The sequence below is a fragment of the Mesoplodon mirus genome (assembly GCF_964341445.2).
Source record: "Mesoplodon mirus genome assembly, chromosome: 2".
In the NCBI taxonomy this organism is placed as follows: Eukaryota; Metazoa; Chordata; class Mammalia; order Artiodactyla; family Ziphiidae; genus Mesoplodon; species Mesoplodon mirus.
Window position 1 is genome coordinate 3830720 of NC_138977.1, and position 11432 is coordinate 3842151.

Below are 11432 nucleotides of genomic sequence, written 5' to 3' on the forward strand. Positions count from 1 at the left end.
AAAATTAAAAAGACTGTCAGGAAAAACATCACCCCAACACCCCTGAGTTGACAATGTCAACGAGGAAGCCCTTGGTTAGCCACTACCCAGGAGGTACACGGCTCAGTGACTGGTGGTCTGGGTCTCCCCACTGGCCATCCCCTCTCCTTGGCTGCGCGTGGACTGCAGAGTGCCCCCACCATCCCCCAACCTCCAAGAAGCCCTCCAGGACTCCTCGCAGGCCTGAGGACCTCTCTGGCAGAAACGCTGGGACCTACTGTGCTCCTTTCCCTTGGCTCTGGCCTTGACATCTCACAGCGTAGGGCTGCAGTACCACATTTGTCCAAAAGGGGCCTCCACCTCAACACAGCGTGCTCTCCAGCCCCGAAGCCCCAACTGCAAGGCTCCACATTCTGAAGAACAGATTAGCTCTACATACATTTTACCGGTTCTATAATTTCAAAATCCACATATTGAGTTTACTTATGAGAGCTATCTATACAGCTAGGCCTCGGGGTAGAAATGTAATTATACTTGTCATGTGTGCTCAGACTGTCTAAGCTATCTAAAATTGGGACTGTGCATTATACATTGATAGTGGCACAGCAAATTAGCTCAATCTTTCTGGAAAGCAATCTGGCAACACGTAACAGAAGCTATAAAGTCGTTCCTGCCCTTTGACTTGTTAATCTCACTTTGGGGAAAATGCCAAAGGAAACAACACAAAATAATTTGTTTTAAAATGTTCATGCCAATGACGTTTTCAGTAATGAAAAATAAAAATATTATTGACCCAAACGGTCAAGAATAAGAGAATGATAATCACGATGTTACATCACTATACACTAAAGCTATTAAAAATAAACACTAAGTGAATCATATCATTACATGCCAATGTATACAAGAAATAATTTAAGTTAAAAACTAAATATATTGATAAACAGATGTACGATTAGAAGTGAGTCTGAAAAGATACAAATGAGATTTTAAGGTTAATTAGCTCTTCTTTCCTGTAAATTGATCTAATTTCATAGTATAAATAAAACCAAAAAAGTAATTTTGTACTAATGTCTAAGAAAAGGATCAAAACACGGAGTTAAAAACAGTAATTCTCAGAAATTCCTAAGCAATATAAAATTTTACATATGTATTTATACTATATGCATGCCTGTAAATATTTATAAAATATCTAAATATATATATGTAATGTAGACCAAAACTATTTACCTGATCACAAGCTACATTTTTCTCATGAATTAATCTTCACTTATTTATTCGAATGCAGCCCTCTGCAAAAAGACCTACGTTGGTGGGGGTGGGGAGGGCGGTGGCTATGAAACACCTAAAACCGATTTCATTCTGAGATGTTTATACAGAATGTAAACTATTCAGCAGCTTTAACATGAAGCCTCTCTCTCCACCCCCTTATAGAAGCTCTTCTACCCTGCCTTCCGGGCTCATGGGCAGAGAAACAGGAAAACAGAGCTGTAACAACCCACCAAGATCGAAGGTTTGTTGATCATTTGGAACAGAGCCCTTTACGCATTCCCACCCCTGGCCTGGAGGTTTTCCTGCCTAGAAGATGTGTGTGTTACAACCAGGGCCTGTGAGTCATGGAAAACACAACTCAGCAAAGTGCTGATTAAGCCTGTGGTGCCATTTGTCCTTAACCTCCCTCCTTAGGTGTCAGGACCCTCCCAGGCCACCTCCCTCTCCCTTCCAGGCAGGCACACCCATGACCTGCTTTTACAAGTGGGCTCTCGGGGCCCACGCCCTGGGCCTGGTTCCCATCCTGACAGGGAATGCCTAGGAAACTTCTTGGCTAGAGCACAACTGGCATTGAAATGCCAAAGATCTTCTGTTATGATGTCCCAAGTTAGCTGCCCGGGTGGTGTCACAGTTCTTTCAGTTTCTGTAGGCTGATTCCTGATGTGACCTCGACTTTTCCTTATTGTTTCCCTTGGGTCCTCTTCTCACATCACTCCCACCGAAGTCCAACATTCCTGGGCCCCTGATTTCTGCTTGCTGGGATCTACTATGGATCCCTGATCTCATGCTGCTTCCCAAGGCCTGGCCCACTCCTCTGATTACCCTCCATCTTATACTCTCAACCTTCCCTCCGATTCCCCAGCTCTGGCTGCTTCTCAGCTATATACCCTCAGGCTCAGGGATTCAGTTCAGGGGAAAAAACACAATTAGGGTGGCTGGAGAGATACAAGTAGGAAAATACAGTTTGCAAATATTTCCTTTACTAAACACGTTCCTTCGTTAGGCTAAATAGCATTTAACAAACTTATCAACCCGATAAACCTCACGCTCACTAAGTATGTAAGCCAGCTGAGATCAGATACAGCACTGTAAATGGTTTACCAATCATAGCTAGGCATTTGTTGATCTACAAACTTTAACATATATAAGCTGGTGTGTGTGTGTGTGTGTGTGTGTGTGTGTGTGTGTGTGGATCATGAGCCTAGATCACATATTGCGACTCTAAAAAGAAAAAAATACACAAAAAATAAAGAAAAAAATACACAAAAAATCGATAGTGTGAACAATGGTATACAAATTATCATCTGACCAATACAGCTAAATTTTAACCTAACTTCAAAGTCATTTGACCTATAAATATGAGGATCATTGGAGATCAATAAGATGTACAAATAGCATATTTCTTTCATGAAGGAATATCAGCTACTGCTATCCTTACCTCCAATGATGGCCCCCCAGCACTCAGTGATAATGGGCCTGAATTTCAAATATTCACAAATTCTAAATAGGAAGTTCAAACGCTTTCAGAATGAAAGATATACATAAATCACATAGTCACACCTCAAGCTAACAAATTATTATTCTTCATTATAAACACAAGTGTTTCTCTGACAGATTAGCTTTGACTCCATCTGTCTATCATTCTATTTCTTATACACATGCATATATCAGTAGATGACTATTTATGCTACTTTGGTTAGAGCTTAGTTACTTCAAGAAAGTCACGTGAGTACAACCCATACTTCCAAATCCTTTGGAATGCTAATTTAAAGCGGCATTGTGGAAAAAACCAAGTTGCTAAGCAACATTTTCCATCACACATTAGAAGGACAGGATTTAGTGATCAAGCCAAATTCCACTTAATGTACCAAAGTAACTACAACAAAAGTACGTTTCCATCCAGTCCCTGTTTATTACTTAGCAGCTGTGTCTTTCGATTTAGGGTTATTTCTTACACACCTATTCCCATGGGAGACATTCACAGAGTCATTTCTTCTCATATTCGGATAACGGTCTAATAATATATGTGTACTTGCAGAACTTAGTTAATGTCAGCTCCAATCCTGAACTACAGATATGTGTCTACATCTGGAATTAAACCTGATAAAGCAGAAACTATACATGCCATACTTCCTTGGGACCAAAGTAGTCTGGTAATTACTCTAACACAGAAACATGGTAGGAGCATCAGTCAATAAAGTAACATAGTAACCTAACCCTTAAGTTAGGTAGATATAATTTTTTTTTAAAATTTCAGTATCAGGGGAGGGACTGAAGAGTAATGATATACGTAAGAATATTCCAGAGAACCCTGTAATTCCAACCACAGCGAAAACAGACTTATCACCGAGCATACAGTGGGACAGCTTCTGACTTCTCAACATGTTCAACCACTTTAGAGTCTAATAGAGGCAAAACTCCATGCCCTGGCCCTCTAAAAAAGCATAGCTTTTGTTCTGCTTTACTTTCTACTGTGAAGTTTAGAGCTACTTGAAAAGCTGAGAAGAGAGACATACATTTTTTAAATGTTAACAAACATCACTTTACTAAGATACTGAGAAGGTTAATCAGAGTTCTCTAATATTTTCTAACTTTTCATCTCTCAAAGACTTCATGTAATTTCTCTCTGTCATTTAGTTTATGACAAGGCACAGACCAAAAGAGTGAAGACGAAGAGAGTGAGAGAATGAGTGTCACAGGGAACAGACTGGAATGCAGATCTCAAAGCCACGTATAAGTGCTCTTTGCTTCTTTAATGGAGTCAGGCTACTTGGAGCTCTATACAGGTTACCATACATAGGACATATTGTCTATTTTTTATTATTGTAGGAGGACATCTGACTTACTTAATCCAGATGATTCAGTTTTTTCTCATCCCCATCCCCTTCCAAGAAGAAAAAGGCTACTAAATCCACTAGCTTTTCTTTATCCATCACCATTACTCTATCTGAACTCTGAAATGTTCTTAGCTTAAAAAATTGTGTAATAGCTTGTATTTGGAGGCTGAGGGTGGTAAGGAGAAGCTTTGCGCCATTAACAAGCACACAGAAATGTGCATTTCCAATTGATTCTTTTTCACCTCTGTTCTCCTGGCTTTAAGAGCAGACACCGTTTAGTATGTAACTAATACTGATGCGGTATGTGAAAGGAGAGGATAGAGAATGAATAGAGCAAAGGGCCATGAAGTCTCACAAAGTAAAAGTGTGCCATTAAGGATACCTAGTGTGGGACTTCCCTGGTGGCACAGTGGTTAAGAATCCACCTGCCAATTCAGGGGACACGGGTTTGGTCCCTGGTCCAGGAGGATCCCGCATGCCGCGGAGCAGCTAAGCCTGTGCGCCACAACTGAGCCTGCACTCTAGAGCCCGTGTGCTGCAACTACTGAGCCCGTGTGCTGCAGCTACTGAAGCCCATGCGCCTAGAGCCCGTGCTCCACAACAAGAGAATGAGAAGCCTGCACAACACAACGAAGAGTAGCCCCTGCTCACCGCAACGCAGCGGTGAAAGCCCACGCGCAGCAACGAAGACCCAACACAGCGAAAACAAACAAACAAACAAAAAGCAACAACAACAAAAGAATACCTAGTGTGTGTGTGGTGGCAGGTTAGTTCACATGGCAATATACTTGGGCAGTTCATTATCTGATGGACCAATGCTTCTTACTTCTTGCTCTCTCTTCCATTCAGAAGAAGCAAACAAGCAAAGGCAAGAGATAAAAACAACAGTCTACTAGACTATAAACCGTTCTTATAGACTACTATAAAAATTAAACATTCTCTTTCTCTCCCCAACCCCCTCCCCTCAAGATCACTGATCATTAAATGCAAGTCTAAGGTTCTTACTGGTAGCAGTTTATAGCAAATGTTTTAATATTAGTATATGTTTTCCAAGTCTCCTAGCTCTTCTGAAGTTGCATTAACCAGGTGGAGGGATGTTCCAGGCAGAAAGAAGAGGAAGTGCCAAAGGCAGAGAGCCATGAAACAACAAGAGGTGCGCTGCCAGGAGAGGGGGTGGCTAGGAACTCCAAGTAATTGTGTATTTCTGGAGACTAAATGAGAGAAAAGCAGTGGAAGAAGCCACGACATAAAGAGCCCTATCTGCCATCCTGGCCTGTAGGTGGCCAGATGCCACTGAAATGTCCAACTACAGGAATGCCCCAGACAGAATCTGGGTTTTAGGTTTGTTGCTCTGTCTACTACAGCACAAGATGGCACCTCAGAAGACAAGAGGACGTACAGGCCAGAGGCTACTTCCTAGAGCCTGGATTCTCCAATGTTAACTATTCCTGGATGTCCACTATAGAACTATTCTGAGGATAACATGAGACCACTGGACCCGGGGACCGGTTTGGAAAGTCAAGTGCACCACTGGGCCACTCAAGGTCTCTCCCCTGGCGACCCGCCCCTGAACCTCGGACTGCCTCAGATGATGCCTCGGATGATGGATGGCTGTATAACCAGCTGTCCCTGACAGACTGCAAAGTGTAGGTGGGTAAGCGGGTATCCTTGACCACCACTCAAGCTCTGAAGTAGAAGCTCCTAGTAAACAGTAGAACAGAACCTGCCGAATATATGTTAATTATGCTGAATTTGTACTGAAGTATCCTAACAAACAGAAGCACTTTGGACACCACTGACTTTTGTTGCCTTCATTTTCCCTAACTTAACATCTGAAAAAGCACGGTACTTGCCAGCTAATGGAACACTTTGGTAAATAGAATGTTGTCACCCAGTTCTGTCTACAGATTTCCTACCAGCCTTACAGTTTTCTTGGGTTGCCTCAGGGGAACCCGGGGGGCTACGTCACACTAGTCACAGAAGTTTATGTCAGATTGTAGCTCATTTCCCAATCCTCTGCAAATCCGCCCCCAGCCTGAACAACTCACAGCAAAGCGCTAATGCATGAAATTCCAAAAGCGCTAATGCGTGAAACTCCAAAAACAATAAGTAGCACTTATTTCTATCAGCTGAAAGTCTCATTCCTTACCTCAAACTTAGCCTCACAGCTCTGCCTTGCCCTGACTTCCTCACCTTTCTTATGTCTAACCATCCAAAAAAGGCAAAGCTGACCATTTGTTCCTAATACCCCTTCTCTAAAATGTTCTTTTCCTTTCTGTCATCAGAACCTTCTCTTGGGCTTCTCTGGTGGCACAGTGGTTGGGAGTCCACCTGCCGATGCAGAGGACACGGGTTCGTGCCCCGGTCCAGGAGGATCCCACATGCCGCGGAGCGGCTGGGCCCGTGAGCCATGGCCGCTGATCCTGCGCATCCGGAGCCTGTGCTCCGCAACGGGAGAGGCCACAACAGTGAGAGGCCTGCGTACTGCAAAAAAAACAAAAAACAAAAAACAAACCTTCTCTTCCCACAGTCAAGCTAACAAAATCTCACTTCCTGGATTTCACAGGCCATTTCCATCCGTAATAGTCCCTTCCCTTGACTTAATTCCTGTGATCAATATTATTCACTTTATAACAATGTATCTCACGTTGTCATCCAAACTAGCTTATACATTCTTTAAAAGCCCACAGGAAGGCTTATACATTTCTGCGTCCCACCTGTGACGCCCACAGTGAGGTAGCTGGAGGTTGGGCTCAGTAAATCTCCATGTAACAATACAGTCGGTCCTCCGTATCCGCAGGGTCTGCACCTGCAGAGTCAACCGATCATGGATCGAAAATATTTGGAAAAAAATTTCAAAAAGTTCCAAAGAGCACAACTTGAATTTGCTGCATACTGGCAACTATTTACATAGCACTTACATCGTATTGACACTATTCACATAGTATTTACACTGTATTAGATATTATAAGTAATCTAGAGATGATTTGGAGGATGTGCAGATGTGCGTAGGTTATATGGAAATATCACCTTATATAAGGACTTGAGCATCCACAGATTTGGTATCTGCTGGTGTCCTGGAGCCCATCCCTCACAGATACCAAGGGACGACTGTAATCACATTGACATCGACATGAATTTCTTCAACCAGCATTTTTATTCATAAAGGTAACAGTAAAGCCCTCAAGAGCCTTTGGAACTAGAGACACTGAGGGCATTTTCCAGATTTATTTAAAAGGAAAAATTAAGACTAAAGGGGTAAGAAACTTGGCCAAAGTTAAAGAAATGGCTGAAACGATAATGAGCCCAAGAGTGTACCCACTTTACGAAAGGAAGTGTTTAATAAACTAAACCCCAATCCCTCTGACAAAGTCATCCTTACCCTCAACTCAATATTTTCCTGCATTAAACAGAGGGTGGTATGCGTCAGCACTAAAGTACAATGCCAAAGGTAATTACTCTAATTATCTGGAAAATTCCTGAATTACTTTCTTCCCATTGCTAAAGCAGATGTGCCCTTAATATCCAGAGCAAACCCATTAAGACTATAACAGTAAACAGTCAGAGAAGGGGAAATGCATAAAAAAATCTTGAAAGCTTTACACTGGATAGTGACAGGAAGCCACAAAGTGTAAATGACGCAGAAGCAGAACTGATTTTGTTTTTTATCTAAACTGTGTCCCCTTATAATTGCTGTGATTTACAGGCTCAATGCTTTAACCCATGGGCTGTTTCTGGCCACAGGAAGGAACTGGGTACTCATTCAAAAACTGTCACATAAATAGCCACTTACCAGCTCACCTGGGGAGTGTAATGTTGTACAAGTAGTAAAGAATGCCAATTTTATTTATTTTACTACTTGTAAACTCCCTGAGGAAAGGGGCAAGCTGGTAAGTTTCCTGACCATTCAAGCCTTAATTATCCATACAAGCAGATCAGAGCAGAGTCACAAAGAAGTCAAAATGAATAATCAAAAAAACTTTTACAATCAACTTTGTAATGAATTCAGATACTTCCAGGCACCTTCTTTCCTTAAATGAATAGGGACCACCAGCCTGAAAAATGCTAGAGCACAGAGGTCAAATACACTGGTCTTGGAGTCACGGGACCAAGGTCTCAGTACTTGATTGGAAACTCACTAGTCGTATAATCTCAAGCAAGCTATTTAACCTCTATAATTTTCCATTCCCTCATCTGTAAAGCGATGAAGCTAAAACCAACTGCCTTACTGGTTTGCGGAGAAGATTAAATGTAAGGTATTTGATGTATTCGGCACAGCACTTCGCAAATATTTAATAAATATGTATTTTAGTATTGGTAGCGTTTAAGGACTGAATGGAAATCAGCAGGGAGGAGGGAAAGGAAGAGGATGTACTCGTGGTCAAGTGTATTGCAAAGTAAAGGACAAGTCACTCGAAGGCCAACTGCTACTCTTATAAAAATATCTGAGGAACATGCATGTCCCCTAATTGCTTTCGTGAAAACCAAGGTTCTTAACCAACTACCTATTCTAGGAATGCAAGTAGAGAAATCTGCTTTTCTTCCTACCTGAAAGGGTTTCCTCCTTATGTTTTCTGGAAGCCCACCTGTCACACAGGTTGGGAACCCTGGTTCAGTGCAATAGAGGCTTCTAGGGCTACCTAACCAGCAGAGAAGGTGGAACTCATACATTACCTGCGCCCAGTGGTTTTTAAATACAATCATGCATGTTTCTGGGTCAACTCCCTGCAAGCTCACAGCCTGCCGGAGTCTGCCTTCTGTCGCAACCGATGACATCATAAGCCTTCAAAAACCAAATGCTTCTAAGTCATATTTAATTTTCATGAAAATTTGGTAAGCAGTCACTAACTTTCAAGTGTCACAGTAGAAATGTAACTTCTTCACATTTCATTGTCACTTTCGAAACCTGTAATGACAAAAACAAAAAATGCATCCCATTACATTCATATATTAAACAGGACACTGACTTAAGTTAAAATCAAAACACAGACATTCTCAAAGTCCAACACTGAGCAAAAGTATCAACAAAATAGACATTTATACTCAACCTAGGGCCTCCCTGGTGGCGCAGTGGTTGAGAGTCCGCCTGCCGATGCAGGGGATACGGGTTCGTGCCCCGGTCTGGGAGGATCCCATATGCCGCGGAGCGGCTGGGCCCGTGAGCCATGGCCGCTGGGCCTGCGCATCCGGAGCCTGTGCTCCGCAACGGGAGAGGCCACAACAGTGAGAGGCCCGCATACCGCAAAAAGAAAAAAAAAAAAAAAAAAAAAAAAAATAGACATTTATACTCAACCTAAAGCCTTTCTTCTGTTTTCTCTCACTTTGCTACTAACTATATAAAATAATGATGCTACCAAAGCTACATGAATAAATTAAACAATTATTGGATTTATTCTCTCCACTATCACCAACTAGATTATTATTCTATATCACTAGATTATTATTATTCTAGATTATTATTCTAGATTATTAGATTATTATTATAGATTATTATTATTATTATTAGATTATTCTATATCACTCAAATCTAGTTTCCAGAAGCAATAAACTATGATAGCAATGTTAGTGGTGTGTAAAAACACCCAGAAACAGGAAAATCATTAGTTAATAGTGACTGAAATAAATGGCTTGATGTAACTTAGGGGAGTTATAACACAGCACCCAGACTCCTGGGTCCAATAATACCAATTTTTTTAATCAACGACTGTCATAATGGAATTGAAAGCATTCTCAGTCATTTTGTGGCTACAACCTAAGTTAAGGTTTCCAGCTTTCCTGAAAAATAAGAGAATTCCAGGTAACCTTGACAAATCAGATAGAAATGATCCATCAAAAACAAGAGAGTGCTTACTTGGTGTGAGGACAAGGCAACAGTGCACTTATCAATGAAAAATGAGTTATGTGGACAAAATATGAAGAAAGCCTGACTCCAACAGGGCCAGTGGGGAGAAAAAAAGATACTGGGGTCATAGAGTATACAGGCAATGTGATCCAGTTGTGTGGTGCTAACTCTCTGACAAAAGCACTAAGATACTGGTATTATTATCTTAGATTCATCAGCCCAAAAAAGGACTGGGGACAGTTCAAAACATTATTTGTTTAGTGTACACACTAGAGAGAGTTCACAGAAAAGTAATTACATTATAATTACCAGAGCACTGGAAAACAAAGTCCATGATAAAATTTCCAGACTTGTAGTGCCAAAAGATTAAAAAAAAAAAAAAAAGAGGCTATTTTCAACTGAGTAACATGAAGGGTATTACAAGGAGAACACTGATCAACTATTCCTTCTATAAACAAGGGACTTCAGGTGATGATTCAGGTTAGACTTATTGATCAAGTTCTTTGTGGGAAGAGGACTTCAACACTGGAAAATAGTTAAAGGAATATTCAAAACAAGTACTTCTGTTGGGGGCATAGAAGAGTAACCAATCAACATTAAAAGATCTTCATAATAAATTTTAGTACATAAGAAAAGAAAACACGTAAGAATTAATAATTTGGGGGAAAGAAACATTTCTTAAGGAGAATGATGGGGAATTAAGGTGTGTGGAAAGAGGGAAGCCTGTTAGAAGGAGGACTGCATAGATATAGTAAGTGAAACAGTTTACATGTATCTTTCATGACTATGTTTTGTTATGTATATTGGTGAATTCCCCAACATATAATTCTTAATAATACAAATGTGTTGTTTTCTTTTTTTTTAAATTTATTTATTTATTTATTTATTTATGGCTGTGTTGGGTCTTTGTTGCTGCACATGGGCTTTCACTAGTTGTGGCGAGCGTGGGCTACTCTTCTTTGCGGTGCACGGGCTTCTCATTGCGTTGGCTTCTCGTTGCGGAGCACGGGCTCTAGAGCACAGGCTCAGTAGTTGTGGTGCACGGGCTTCGTTGCTCTGCGGCATGTGGGATCTTCCCGGACCAGGGCTCGAACCCGTGTCCCCTGCATTGGCAGGCGGATTCTTAACCACTGCACCACCAGGGAAGCCCAAATGTGTTGTTGTCAATAAGACACTGTCCATTACCAACATGGCCCTTTGCCACTGAGACGCATGTTACACTGCGCCCAACTGGTGTTTTAAAAATCAGGAGTGTCTGCCCATGCACGCAGGGTATGTGTTCCCAGTCACTCACACACACACACACACACACACACACACACACACACTCTCTCTCTCTCTCTCTCTCTCTCTCTCTCTCTCTCTCTCTCTCCCTGTGATCCTCCCGCCACTCTCTTGACCTCACTTTGGTTCGCAGGCTAGTCCTTCTAGACGGTATCTCATTGTGCAACCCTGTTTTAAGTGATAAGAGATAAAACAAGTTCTGATTCAACTTCCTTGCTGTC

The 11432-nt window shown here is 41.6% G+C and overlaps 1 protein-coding gene across 1 annotated transcript in view; it reads right to left on the reverse strand.

The window, feature by feature from the left end:
* Positions 1-8942, reverse strand: part of FHIP1A (FHF complex subunit HOOK interacting protein 1A) — a 102667-nt gene extending 93725 nt beyond the window's left edge. Inside the window, exon 1 of the mRNA XM_082629324.1 lies at positions 8760-8942. Coding sequence (XP_082485450.1) covers positions 8760-8864 — 105 coding nt within the window. The 5' untranslated portion in view covers positions 8865-8942. The remainder of the gene's footprint in view (positions 1-8759) is intronic.
* Between the last annotated feature and the right edge of the window lie 2490 nt (positions 8943-11432).